This window comes from Malurus melanocephalus, unplaced genomic scaffold (genome assembly GCF_030028575.1).
Source record: "Malurus melanocephalus ecotype Western Australia unplaced genomic scaffold, MMel_1.1 scaffold_354, whole genome shotgun sequence".
Taxonomy (NCBI): domain Eukaryota; kingdom Metazoa; phylum Chordata; class Aves; order Passeriformes; family Maluridae; genus Malurus; species Malurus melanocephalus.
Genome location: NW_026623586.1, coordinates 81,847 through 96,590, shown reverse-complemented (window position 1 = coordinate 96,590; position 14,744 = coordinate 81,847). Strand labels below are relative to the sequence as shown.

The following is a 14,744-nucleotide window of genomic DNA, read 5'->3' as shown; positions in this document are numbered from 1 at the left end:
TTAATAAGAAATCGGATCCCAGCTCCGAGACAAAAAATCTCCCCACATCCATAGAGCCAATGATGTCATCTGTTAATTCAACAGCTCAAGTTCTTGTGGCTCTCAGAGCAGAAATGGCTCAGCATTAACAGTCTACTCTGGTGGGAAATGTTCTGATGTGTTGCAAGACTTTAAGGATAGAAAATTACATTTGGAACTTCATTCAAGATATTCTAAATGACAAGAATTCATGTGAGGAAAATTACAGGAATAAACTTTCTTTTATCTTCAAGCTATTTRCCAAGGCAAAATGCCAACTTTTAAAAATACATGCATTACATTAATGAGCTAAATAGAATATTCCAAGGAAAAAAAACCTTCCCAAAGTGTTTCATTTTGCAAGTTTATTCAATGGAGAGTCTCAGAAATTYGCAGGATCATAGAATGGTTKCTGTTGGAMAGGACTTTMAGGACYATCCCATCCCACCMSTGCCATGGGCAGGGACACYTTCCACKGTCYCAGGRWGYYCCAARCCCYGTCCARCCTGGCCTKGGACACTTCCAGGGATCCAGGGGMAGCCACAGCTTCYCTGGGSACCCTGTGCCAGGGCCTCCCCACCCTCCCAGGGAACAATTCCTTCCCAAAAGCCAATGAAGCCCCTCTCTGTTTCTAAAGGTAACAACTGTTAAGTGATCTTCTCTCATGATTTAAAAAAAAAACCACATTAATTCTCTGACCTTCACCCACCCAAGGTTCTCCTTGTCTTGTTTCCAATGCCTSTAACAGACCCCAGCCATTTTTCTCCCAGTAGCCTCCCAACTCCAGAAGAAACACCACTAACTTTAAAACCACTTTTTTACCTCAAAATACTGCACACTCTCTCATTTCCATTTGYACCTTGCATCCTCATGACAGGCCAGCTTGGGAAAAAAAACACACCTATGTATAATTTTTCTATTTCTTTTTTTTGTACACTTGACAGCAAACTCTAATGTGTCATTTGGCATTTATTGAAATACCATCAGGCATGAACATGGGCACAAAAAGATCTTGTGGAAATTATTGACAGTGGAATTAACTCTGAAAGGCTACACTACTGCAGCAGTCACTTTTGAATGCTCCTTTTTTAATTAGTTTTCCTTAAAAAAAATATATGTATTGACAACAGGGGATTCAGCAATATTAAAAATATACATATCATTCCAATAGAGAAGAACCGATTTAACTATTCCTTCACTACTCTTAGCAAAAGTAAGGCAGGAAAAACAAATATATTCCYGAGCAGCCAAATGTTCTCTGGAAAAGAATTTGCTAACAGGATGAAGAGCATTAATTTATCCCTGAAAATACTGCTCAAAAAGTGGATTCACCGAGAGTGGACCTCATTGTGCAGGAATGACTCCACTCTTCCTGCCTTAACACCTTTTTTCAAGGTGTAATTCACTGCAGCTCTCCTAATTCTCTTCCCAGGGATTCCAACCACAGGTCTGGTCCACTCCACTGGAATTGCTCCCACCTCCCAAGATGCTTCATCCTCCACTCCAAGGCATTGATATCTTTCAATGGAACTCATTTCTCCTCCTTCATTTCTCCTCCTTCACATAACGAAGTTTCCAGCCCAATCAATCGAGCATTCAGTATCCTTCAGATAGGAAGAAAACACAAAACTATCTCCACAGCTTGTTTTGGGCCTTTTTTCTTTCACATTTTCTGTCTGTTTGCACTGTSTTCCCCCCCTCAGCTTCTCCAATTGCTCTTCTTGTTGTCTCCCACAATTCTGAAGTCAGTCCTCTCCTTTCTTTTCTTTCTTGCACAAAGTTTGTGGATTTTTCCTTGGAAGCTGCAATAATCCAGTACTCMACTCCCAGATAACTTGACCAGACACCAGGTTCTGTGACTCCATAAAGTGCTTTTTCATCCTCACATTTTTCTCCTGAACATTCTCTTCTCTCCAGCTGTCCTACTGATGTTGCTTTGATGTTATTCTCATCCAATGCACAAAATATGAAATGAGTAATTCCTCATCACTCCAAGTATTCTCCTATCCATCCCTAGTCAAATTTTACCATCTCTGTTGTTTCACCATTATAGAACAACAAGGAGCTCTGTCCTTCAACATTATCCATATCCCCATAATCACAGAAAAATCCTCAAATTTATCTTTTTGCAATATCTTAGCGATCACTGGTCTTTCTTTCGAGAATTAGGAAAAAATTAATATTGATCTGTGCCTTGGTCATTACTCATTTCAAATTCTTTTTTCCATCTTGGWCTCGATGATCTTGGAGCTCCTTTCCAGCCTTGACGATTCTGTGATCTTTTATGCATTTCACCATGATGGCCCTAGAACTCATTAATTTAAAATTCTCCCAATGAAAGCCTTCTCTTATTCTGCCTTTTCTCAGAATCCTTTKATCCATACATTTTTCCATCTCTCTCAAATGCCTCTGTGCCTCACCAATGTGGTACACCTGGATACCTGTGAAGTGAGAATGATTTCCCACCTCCCAAGTGGAAAACTTGAGTGTAGAACAAGTAACTCATTCATTTAAGCTGTTCTGTTTGGAATACAACCCCAAACAGCCACTTTCAAAAGTCAGGTGTAGCTTTTATTTCTTTTACTTCACTTTTTCTCTTCCTTGATGGAACAGTCAGCACCATGGATCAATAAAGCTGTGTAACACTTCATCCTGACCACCTGATACAAGGTCAGAGTGGGTGTGACAGTCCCCTAAACATTTTATTCTTCAGAATAAACACACTGGCATATCTGTTATATCAGGGTTAACTCCATCAATCTTTCTGCTATCCCACTCCTGTTATCATTTCTGGGCATTCCCATTACAGATGAGTGAAGTCGGTYCCTCTGAGGACGAGCCAGAGGTTTTCAGGAGTCTAATTTTGGAGCCCGATGCTTTGCTGATTTATTATTGAAGGGTGAAAGTGCATCATGTGACAGGAAAAAGGCTCCTTATACCTGGGCTGTTCATACAGAGACGATGACAAGGAATTTCCTATTGACTCTCCACTTTTCTGGGGTTTATTATTTAAAAGACAAACACTGGGRAAGCTCTAAGACCATTCAAGTGAGYRACTGTAGCTATTACATTACAGAGACCAATAAAAGGAGAAGAAATCTTGAAAGAAGGAAAAAAAGAATACTGCAGCYACCCAGGAGAGGCAGGGGAAGACAGCAAGAGATGAAGTCAACATTCCAAGAATCAACAAAATCAAATGGAAAAAATATACAAGGACATAAGAAAAAGGGTCTATAAATGTATGAAAAATTTGAATATGAAGGATTAGAGCTACAAGGGCCTCAGGTCCTGCAGATTCCAAGCTCAGTCAATACAGGAACACATTTGGTGGCTAATTTTGCACAGTTTTGCACGTCCCCAATTAATTCTGGTCCAGGATGGGCTGTCTCCTCCTGGTAGCTGCCCCCCTTTCCACCTGCATTTACCATTTATCATTTTGACAACATYGTGTATGCCTGACTGTGGTCTTTCCTGTGCCATGGAAAACATCAGCCCCAGGAACAGAAGTTCAGCTGAAACTGAACTGAGTCCAGGTGAAAATCAAAGCAGCGGATCCACGAGCCCGGTRGGTTTAGGGCTGGCACTGTCACACTGTGGGATGGAGCCCTCCAGCTTTGCAAGGAAAATAAATGACAAGTCCAAACTCTATGGGAAGCTGTCAACAACTTCCTAAAATCACTGTGGGATTATCCTTCAACTGCTCATCATGTGCTGGCATTCTGCCCCTATTTGAAATTCCAAATCCACGGGTCAATCTCCACTAAATGTGTTCTTCTACAGTTTCTTTAGAACCAGCTGGTATTTTTTAAATATCACTGGTACCCTTAATCATTTATTATTTCCCTTTAGCTCTCAGGAAAAAAAACAGATATTTTTTTAAAAATTCCAAATGTTGGGAGCCCAGCTCCACAAGCGGGGGTGACTGGCATTTGAAAAGCAATTGCAACGCAAAAAATAAATGCACAGAACTTGAGGTAGAAATAGTTACTCATAATAAAATCCACTTAGACTTAACTTGGTGAAGTGAAAATAGACTTGTAGCTAGAAATTTCCAAATGTCTTCAATTATGAAAATGGAGTCTCTAAAAAAATCAAATAACTAAGAGACTTTATCCAAAATTTGGTCAGGTTAGGCTCTCATAATTCCAGGTATGAGGAATAAGAACATATTCTTTGTTTTGCACTAAGCAAGRGGTTTTATTGCAAAATTCAAGTACAAAGTGCTTTGTGTTCAATAAATTAATTTTTACAAATTAGATATTTTAAATGGCTCTATAGAGATCAGTATCTCAGAATTCCTCCTCTTCATCCAGCCATCAGCCCAGAGTGCTGGTTTTTTTCCTCATTTTCCACTACATAATATAAATAGTATTTATTATAATATTTAACATTTTCACAACAGTAGTACTGGGAACGTCTGTGCACATGTATCCAAATGGATMAAATATACATTTGATTATTTTTTTGCCTCTCTCTCAGAAAGTTTGCTTTTAATTGTTGTAAACAAATTCAACCACTGAGTTGGTCTTAATTGGTGTGTGAACTGCTTAACACAAGGATGACTCCTTAAATAAGGACTTAGGGAAAAATGACTTACTTAAGGCGAAAGGGTGAGTGTGGAAGTCTGAAATTCCACCCCACCAAGGACTGGATGGAGGGGCACTCAAATCCTGCAGATGGCTCCTCCATATCCCATCCTCTGCACCCGCTTCCTCAGCCCAGGCACAGCCACACCACATCCCAAAAATGGTGCTGGGTCCAACTCATGACTAGGAACGGTTCCAAATCTAGGAATTTCAGAGGAATGTACTGGTTGGCCAGGGAAAGGTCAGACCCAGGATTTTTCTCAGGATTTAYGGATGATCTGTATCATCTCCACATCCCCAGCCAGGGGCAAGTTCACTGTCACAGAAGTAATCTGCAATTCCCACTCTTAGCCTGCATCCAGCTTTTCCTGAGTGGGATGGGATCCTCCTCCAGTAAAAGACAGCATCTTTCAGGTCGTTTGAAAAGCAATTTGATGACTAAGAATTGCACAAGGGACCAGATWAAATCACACAGCAAGGAGTGTAGACAACTAGTAAGAAAACAAATGCATTACAGCCACTCAGTGGGAAGATACGAGGTGTGAGGCCCTACCCCAAATCCCTTCAGTACTCAAAACATGGGTTTTAAACAGGAATTGTGCTCAGCTGTCAACAACATCAGATGACACTTTTCAGAAGCAGAACTTAAGAAGTGAATGTGGCAAACAGATGGGCTGTCAGTCCTGCTAATTCACTTCAGAGGATACAGCTGGACTCCAGGGCAGTTATTCCCATTTATGACTGGATTTATGAGAAATGCTAACAAAGTGGAGGAGGAGCAGAACATCCTAAAATTATTATAAAAGGTTCTGAAGTTCTGAAATTAGTATCTTAAGAGTCAACTGTAAACTTATCTTTAGGTCATCTTACGAGTATTTCTATTTCTTTTCTCYATACAAGGACATATTAGAACATATTAATACATTCTGCTTAATAATCCACATTTGGTTTCCCTGYTCATTTCTTCCCTTTCCTGTTCCCTTTCCGAGTAACTTGGAAAACTGTCACTCAAGATCCKACTGAAATGAAGCATTATTATTCTGTGAGAAGTTTATTTTATTAGAAGTTGCCCAAGTGCAACCTCCTCAAGATGAGATTTTATCTCTGCTCCCCAGCACGCAWCAGATCAAGCTCAGTAAATGCAAAAGGACGTTTACACATCCCTGTTTAGGTAAGAAGAATCATAAGGAAGAACATAAAACAAATATAAATAACCCACACAGACCCTATATATAGTAATGCTACCTCTGCTGCAGTTATTTTGATTCTAATGATCTTAGAGAAAATCTTATTGCAGTTAGTTCAATCGCATCAGGAAATCAGCACTGATTCCCTGATTTGGAATTTTGCCCTTCTTTAAAACGGAAGCTCAACATTTGAGAGGAGGTGAGGATTACAGACATTTTCTCTCCAAAAGGAGCAGATCAGCTGCCAATCTGATCCCATAAATCAATGATTCCCAAAGTCTCTTCCAACCAGGATTATCCTATGATCCCACTCTGCCATAAACAGGTTCCAGTCCCTGTCATTCACTGCTGTGTGCAGTCACCCCTCTCCTCTCTCATCCAGCCTGGTCAGCCATCAATGCCCAACTTCCCTGACTCCTGCTCCCACTTTTGGAATTCTGGGATGAAATTTTCAGGAGCTGAATGTTTGATAAACCAAAAAAAACTGCATTTCTCAGCCTGTGAACAGTGAATGGGGAATGTAAGACACACAAAGACACTTCCACTTCCCATCTCTTGCACAACACTTCTCATTCTTCACTGGTTTCCTAAAAGTTCTGAGCCAGAGACTCAGGCATCAAATCCCTAAGTCCTCAAGTCTAAACAAACATCCTCAAGATGAGGGATTTCTGTCTCACATTGAAGGACATAAAAAAAATTAATTCCTGCTGGAATTCTGCTTCTCAGGCATTCCTGAAATGTGGGCAATTCCTTAAAGCATCTCTGGAGACTCCTAGAAAGTCAAATTCCTGAAAAAMCAAACCCAACCTACAGTAAAAAATAAAGGTATCATCTACTTGGTCACACTTCTCAATATAAAATAAGATTTAATCTTCAAAGCAATGACCCAAACCATCTCAACTAATTCCAATTTTGTATTATCTGCAGTAAGAATTAACTATGAGCAATACATAAAAAACTACAATAACCGTCCCTCTGTTGTGATGGGTTTTATTGTACAGGTTTTTATCTGATTTGTACTAAGGACTTATTTATGTGCATTATTTTAATTGTACTGGAAATTTAAATGCAAGTTTCATACACATAAAAATTTGTGACAAAGTAAGTGCAATAATCAAATGTATCCATACCACTGAAATTCCATACATAATAATTAAAAGATGAGCATGGAAAGATAAAACAATGCCTATCACACAATAAATTATAAGCCAAATAATTCAATGGTTGCAAAGTAGAAATAAATCCAATCAAAATTACATAAACGTGAAGTTAAGGCAATGTACACCACTGTAATTTGAAGGCATAAATTTGATAGGAAGACATTAATTAAACCAGAGAAGCTTTTAAAGCTGAAAAAAAATCAAAAGGAAATATAGTGTACATCAAAGAAACACAAAAGGACTAAGACACAGGAATTAGTACCTGAAATATTCAAGCAGACTTAAATCTACCTCAAGGCTATTCTGCGCTTATCTTCTCTCAAATCAATTAAGGTGAGGAATTTTAYTATTTAAATAATAAATAATAATAAAGCTCCTTGAGGGATCTGAGGGAACTAAAGATGCTGCACCTCTGCAGTTCCATGTGTAAACAATTTCAGTCTCATTTGGATAACCAGACTTTGGAAATYCTATTCTTTATTATTGACAACATTSTATATGAACATGAACCAGGAAAATTACAGAAAGGAAAAAGTTGTGATTCTGTGAGCTGGAATTTGCTGTACAAAGTTAAAAAAAAATAAAGATTTTGGCCTTGGGCAATGGGAATAACTCAAAAAAACTTTTAAGGGTTTTACATTGAATATCAACTACAGGGATAGGTCAATAAGACAGCAAAGACAGGACTCTGTCTACACCTGGTTATCACAAAGACACCTCCATGTGAGATGGTCACTGGGCTCTCTTGCATCCAGTGAAAGAAAACAGCATTTTGGGTATGATTTACCTGTTTTAAGTGTCTTTTGATGAACTGAACACACCAGTGCCTGTTTCAGCTGTAACAGCCCAACTGTGGGTATTGCTGCAGCATCAATCTCAGCCTGTTCTAGAGCTCTGTCCCACCCTGTTCCTGGGGCAATGGAAAGTTTGCCCCACGCTCTCCTACTGCTGTGGAAAGAGGAAAAGCACCCTAATTTTATGTCTCTGTGATACACATTCACTGAATTGATTAGAGAGGAACATGTGGGATCCAGGGCACAACTTTACCTACATGTCCAGTCAACATCATTCCTGCACTGAAGATAAATAAAGATAAATCAGCTAAAAGAGTCCAAAGTCCAGGACTCAGACAACATTGTATAAAATATTCTCTAGCTAGAAAAAATAACCTGAGTAAATCTAACCTTGTCTTTAATTGACAAATTCATTTAACACCCCAAATTTGGCAAATTCACACATTTATATCCCTTTCCAAATCAGCGGCAACAAGAAGCTCCTGAAGCCTGTGTACCAAAATTACCTTTCACCAGAAATAATTATCCCCTTTTATTCCACAACTTTGATCCCTCAGAGCAGCATCCACACACAACCCCGTGAATAAAGGATCCTCTGGATTCCTTTTCCATTTCAGAGAGGGAAATTACAGCATCAGCACGAGAAGCCTCCACCAAGCCTCATTTGCATGCAAGAGGCTGCCAGTTGGGTAAAGTTTCTCCCCATTTAGGCAACGCTGTCTCCCAGCAACCCGGGCTGTTGCCAGGAGAAGCCCCGGGAGCGCTTCCTCCGCACCCCCCGGCTGTGAGCCGCATGCTAAGCAGAGCTCCAGGAGCTCCAGGGACTCAAACAACAGCAAATTTTTCATTTTTTAAAAAWTTTTTGAGGGGTTTAGTGATGAATGATGTCACCATTCCTCTCGGGATGTAGTGGGAGGTGATCAGGSAGTGTTATTCCATCAGGGTGGTTACCTGAGGAGCAGCATTTGGCAGCTGGATGTGCAGCTCTCTAAACATATTTCCTRTATGTTTTCCATCTCCCCACCATCCTGTGTGCCTGTTAACTTCCTTTGGGTTGTTGTTTCCCAGCTGCCAAGAGTAATAAAGCACATGCAAACAACAATAAAAGAAATCCCTTTATACTGACTTAAGCTGTGCTTGTCCTTACAGCACCTTCCAAAACGCAAAATGCAATGAGGGAGTTAAAAGAATTCCTATTTTTCCAACAACAGCACAGTATTTACAGCTGGACAGTTGGCTTGAAAAGGAGGTGCTTAGTGTGTAAATGTAACCTGGTAAAGTGCACAAGAAAAAAAAAAAAAAACTAGAAAAAGCCTTGTCAGGCAGGATTTCCAAGGAAATTCATCCTGGGTGTACCTGTAAAGAAGCTGTAACCATAAATTTGAGAAGTTTTTCCAGATAATAAACAACCACTGAGGTGAGGTGCTTTTCTGCTGTACAAACTGCTTTCAATCTTGTATACACAACAAAATTGTAATGAAATTTAATAATTTATGGAAATTGATGGCTTGAGTGTGTTTGAGGCAAAGATTGTGTCCTAGAATGGAGAAATAAGTAATTAACTCTTCTGAGTTGGAAAGGTAAATTGCAACTTGGAAAGTGCTAAACCATATATGACATTGTTACTCAACACACTCCACTGAACTGCAATGGAAGTCAAGTCTCACTTTTTTGACCCATATTTCATAAAAACTCAATAAAAATGGGTAACCAGTTAATATGTAGAATTCTGTACCAGGTCAAAGAAGTGGCAGCAAACTTGAAGAAACCAATCCTCCTAAATCTTAAGACAAACCGTATTTCCTTTGAAGTTTTGTCCTCAGGTATAATCTCATTCAAGAGTCTTTATTTCAGACGTAAAATACAGTGATACTAAATTCATGTCTGAAAAATTTTTTTATTTGCCCAAGATTAAAAACTTTTTTAACCATTAAAGGAAATAAGTATTTTTTTTCATTTTATTCCTTATTTTGAGGATATAGTTTAATGGTGAGSATGGTGGTGAGACAAATGGAAGTACCAGACCACAGGCCATTGGTTTGACCAACCACATAATTTCTGTTCAGTGTCTTAAGAATGGTAAAAAAAGGCTAACAGGGAGAGTATGTGAATCCTCTGTCAAATGACATCTTTAATCAATGTTTTCTTTAAGGAGTGTGATCTGATTCAAGYGAGAATTAATTCATGGCAATGCTGTGCTTCTTTTTACACAGAAGGTCAGACTAAAATTCACCATGACCTCCTTCACATTTGTAATTACTACTCTATTAATCTTTAGATACAAAGCTAAGAAGCTWAATGGGTTTAAACAATCCTAAGGCTCTCTACCCATGAGCTGGACTTCCTCTGCCTCAAAAAAGTCAACCCACTACAGATGTGCAAGAAGATATTTTCTGACACTGCTCATTGGAATAGGAAAACAATAGAAAAAAATATTTTAATTTATTCTTTTAATTTATTACATGCTGCTACCTCAGGATATCTAGCAGAAAAACATTGTGTGTCTATATAAATATACATATACATATATATACATATATATGTTATTCAATCTCTACATTCATGGGGCTCCTTGACTCAGTTATAAAATAAAGTGTTCCTACCACTGTCATATAATAAAATAGTTCGTTAAATAGTGTAAGGAATACATCCTCASACATTCAGAAAACACAGMCATGTTTCAGCAGCAATCAAACTAMAATTAAYTCTGAAAAGCAGAGTYGCACTAGAAAAGCAGATGCAATAAATAATTAAGGTGTGTTTTTACTATAAAGCCCAATATCATATTGCTCCAATATACAAAAATATGAAAGAAATCTTTTTTAAAAATGAATGCAGATGCTCTGCTGCAAAGAAAGGAAACAACACAACAAGGTCTAGAACCCAGACTATTAAATTAATACATAAACTCAGCTTGCTTACAGAAAGAGTAAGTGAAGTTTACTAAAGGGAGGTTAAAGTAAAGTTACCCAAAGAAAGGCCAGGAAAGTGAACAGATTTAGCATTTTCAACTTTCAAAACTCGGACTCTGGGTTATATAGGGATTTATCACGGAATCACAGMATCTCCTGAGCAGGAAGGGACCCACAAGGATCATCAACTCCCGGCCTTGCAGAAGCACCCCAACAATCCCACCCTGTGCATCCCTGAGAGCGTTTTCCAAACACTCCTGGAGCTCTGGCAGCTTTGGGCCGTGCCCATTCCCTGGGGAGCTGTTCAGTGCCCAGACACCCTCTGGAAGAAGAACTTTTTCCTAAAATCCAACCTAAACTTATCCTGACACAGCTMCAGCCCTCTCCTTGGTCCTGTCCCTGGTCACTGAGAGCAGAGTTCAGAGCTGCCCCTCTGCTGTCCCTCAGGAGGAGCTGCAGCCCYTGAGAGGCAGAAGTCTCTYGGAAGCTGCCAGAGGGAGAAAAGGCCCTTCAGGCTGGTCTGAATTTTGATAAAAACTTTTTAAGAGAGTTAAGGAGCAAAACACCACGTAGAAAAAGTGGAAACTTCATCAGAAACACAGAGCTGCTTCATGGACTACAATGCAGAGACCGAATCTATCAACAAAGGGAGGCATAGAAAAGCACCACCTCAGCATTCAGGCACAAAATCAGAGAGGCCAAAGCAGGAATTCAAACCAGCTGGGGCCATAAATGGCAATAAGAAATGAATCCACAAAAATTACAGGAGTAAAAAACAAGGTCAGAAAGAATCAAGGTGCATYGATGAATACAGAAGACAGCCTACAAGTGTGTACAGAAAAGACTGAAGTCCTCAAAACCTCTTTTGTACAAGCCTCCCCAAACAACTGCTTCAAAACCTCTCCAGGCACCGGTACAGTCAGAAAGAAAAGTAGCAAACAATGTGAGGAAAAATGGGTTATGGCTACTTAAAGAAGCTAAATGTGCTTAAATCCAAGGAGTCATGAGGAGCTTTTCCAGAGCTGGAAGGCAAGTTTGCTGGCGTGGCCATCAGAACACTGTGACAGATCAGAAATAATGAAAAACCACAGTGATTGGGGATCTCTGATGATGATTTTTTGAGCTACAGTAACAGCCATTTTTAAGAAAGGAAAAAAAATTGAGGTGATATAGGATGCTCAGCTTCAGTTCAGCCCCAGGAGAGATGACGGAGTGTGTCCTCTTAGAAATTATTTCCAAACAGAGGGAACAAGAAAGTAATCAGGAATAACCAACATATTTACCAAAGGAAAAYTGAGCTTGATCAGCTGAGCTGCCTTTTTAGGCTGAAATGATGGCTCTGCAGATGAAGGCAGAGCAGTGGCTGTAGCCTATGTTGACTTCAGCAGGGCTCTGACACTCTGTCCTACAGCACTTGCTGTGGAAGCTGAGAAAGTCCTGGCTGGAGAAACAGCCTGCACATCAAAAATCAGCAGGACCAGCAGCCTMTGAAGGCAGGGATCAATACCTTGATGTCTGGTGTGCAGCAGGTGACCCCAGGGGCTGCTGCTGGGGCCAGAATCATTCAATATCTGAAACAGCAACATGAGTGATGTGACAGAAAACATGCWCAGCAAATCTGAGGGCAGCGTTAAACACACAGCGAGAACGGGCACGACAAACAGCAGAGATTTATCTGAGGAGACCTGGAAAAATTCCAGCTCTACACCAACAGAAACCTCAGGGAGGTCAACAAAAAGAGCAAGATGATCTCAGAGCTGCTGGGAAGGAGCTGTGGTCCTGTAGATGCCAGGTTCAATGTGCTCTCAGTGCAGAGAAAGCAAACTGTGACTCTGGACAACAGAATTAGGAAAAATCCCTCTTTTCTATGCTGTACTGGCAAGAATTCACCTGTAATACCAGGCCCAAATCTGATTAATTCAGAAGAGACATTAACAACACAGCAAAGGTCTCAAGGGTTAATAGCTGAGTTGATCATCAACCTCAAATTTTGGCTGCCATTCTTTCTTTAACAATTTACATCTTATTTTGACAGTTCACTGGAGGTCCATACTGTTACTAAACACATTACACCACATTTAGTCATTGAAAAACATTTTTAAAATTTGTATGCTTTTTGTACAGCAGCACTGAATTATTCTACCTGTGCAGTTACTCAGCATAAAATGGTGKCAGTGTGTCTTCTGCCCAGTCTTTGGGGCAGTGGAAGTACCACTTTAACCCAGATAATGTGTTACTCTTGGTGTTATCTCTATAAACACACATGGCTTTATATGGCACAAACCCCACCTATGCACCCCCACTTTGAGACTGTTTACTCCACATCACACAAAATATTCTCCCTGCTACTTTTAATTTCACCACTACCTTCAGCTTTTTGCCAAGTATTTCTACAATGCAAGATTTTATTGTCTTGAACACTGGCTTATACCATCACCCATTTACAATTCTTCCAGCAGCACTTAGGCACTTAATGTGTTTAAATATTCATTTTATGCTCTAAATTTGCATGCTTTGTTAGGGTCCATAGGAGTCTGGAGCAAAGATACATTCAAATAACACCATGAGTTCAATGAATACCTTACATATGTATTATCACATACATGAGCTAGAGCACCTTAGTGTCACTAAAATTCCTACTGAACAGCACTGACAGTCGTCTTGGAATGCTTTCAGTCCCTATGACAGCTGTCAGAAACTAAATTTCTTCATTCTGGGTTGCTACTTTGCTTACCTGACAGCACACACCTACTGGAACAAAATCACAGGAAGAATCAGTAGGAATTTAAAAAYACTTCTCAAACAGAATTACAGAATAGTTTGGGTCAAAAGGAGCCTTAAAGCTCATCCAGTCCCACTCCCTGCCATGGGCAGGGACACCTTTCACTATCCCAGGCTGCTCCAATCCCCATCCAGCCTGGCCTTGAACACTTCCAGGGATCCAGGGGCAGCCACAGCTTCTCTGGGCACCCTGTGCCAGGGCCTCTCAACCCTCATAGGGAAGAATTTCTCTCTAGAACACCCAAAGAAAATACACCACATGTTATGCTTTTACGTATTATTATTATTATTCAACAAAAAAACTAATGGCTAGAAAAATCTGTTGAAAACCCTACTGCTGCCTCCAGTAAGAATTAAACAGAAAACTCGTATATGCTCAAGAGAAATTATAGAAAATAATCACAGGATGGCTTGGGTGGAACGGATCTTTCTGCTTATCCAGTTCCAACCCCCCTGCCGTGTGCAGGGACACTTTCCACTATCCCAGGTTGCTCCAAGCCCCGTCCAACCTGGCCCTGAACACTTCCCCTGAACACGGGGCAGCCACAGCTTCTCTGGGCAAACACAAGGCCGCGCTCGCTGGCTGCTCCAACAACCCGTCAATCAAAAACAAATCACAGCGCGAGTAAATCACGACACAAACTCCTTCAAGGGACATTCACCCCCCCCGTCCCTGTCCCCAGCCACCCTTCCACAGGACGCGCCCCCGGCCGCCATGTTCCTTCCCCGCCCCTCAGCGCGCACGCGCCGCAGCGGCCCCGCCCCCGCCGCGAGGGCACCGCGCACGCGCAGCGCAGGGCGGGGGAAGGGGCGCGCGGCTGAGGCGGCGGCGGCGGGGCGGGAATAGGGAAAGGGAAGGGTAAGGGAGTCAGCCCCTACCTGGCACCGCCATGCCCTGGGTTCTTCCGGGCAGCGCTTCGCTCGCCTGCGGCAGGCGGGAGTTTGAGTCGCCCATGCTGGAGGCGGAGCCGTGGAGGGCGCGGAGGAAGAGCAGGAGGTGGCGGTGGCGCGGCGGCATCGCCCGCTGAGGGGGTGAGGGAGCCCCGGGGAGGGAGGGAGGGGCGGGGAGAGCGCCCCCTGCCGGGCGGCGGCGAAAGCGCGATTCCGCTCCGCTGCCTCGGGGGTCCTTCAAGGGCACCCCCTGAGTGCCCTCCGTGATCTTTATCCTAAAATATCCCTTCCCATGGGCTCTGCCCGCTGCGCCGTGTTCCTGCAAGTATCTCTTCGGAATGCTGCTTGCTCAGAAGTCTGCCCGTGGTGTTGTTCCCAATGCTTTGGGAACCCTCATGTGGTCCATATTGCACCC

General features: G+C 41.5%; 1 protein-coding gene across 1 annotated transcript in view; it reads right to left on the bottom strand.

Moving 5' to 3' along the window:
* Positions 1–14,502, bottom strand: part of MSRA (methionine sulfoxide reductase A) — a 232,551-nt gene extending 218,049 nt beyond the window's left edge. Inside the window, exon 1 of the mRNA XM_057378335.1 lies at positions 14,318–14,502. Coding sequence (XP_057234318.1) covers positions 14,318–14,456 — 139 coding nt within the window. The 5' untranslated portion in view covers positions 14,457–14,502. The remainder of the gene's footprint in view (positions 1–14,317) is intronic.
* Between the last annotated feature and the right edge of the window lie 242 nt (positions 14,503–14,744).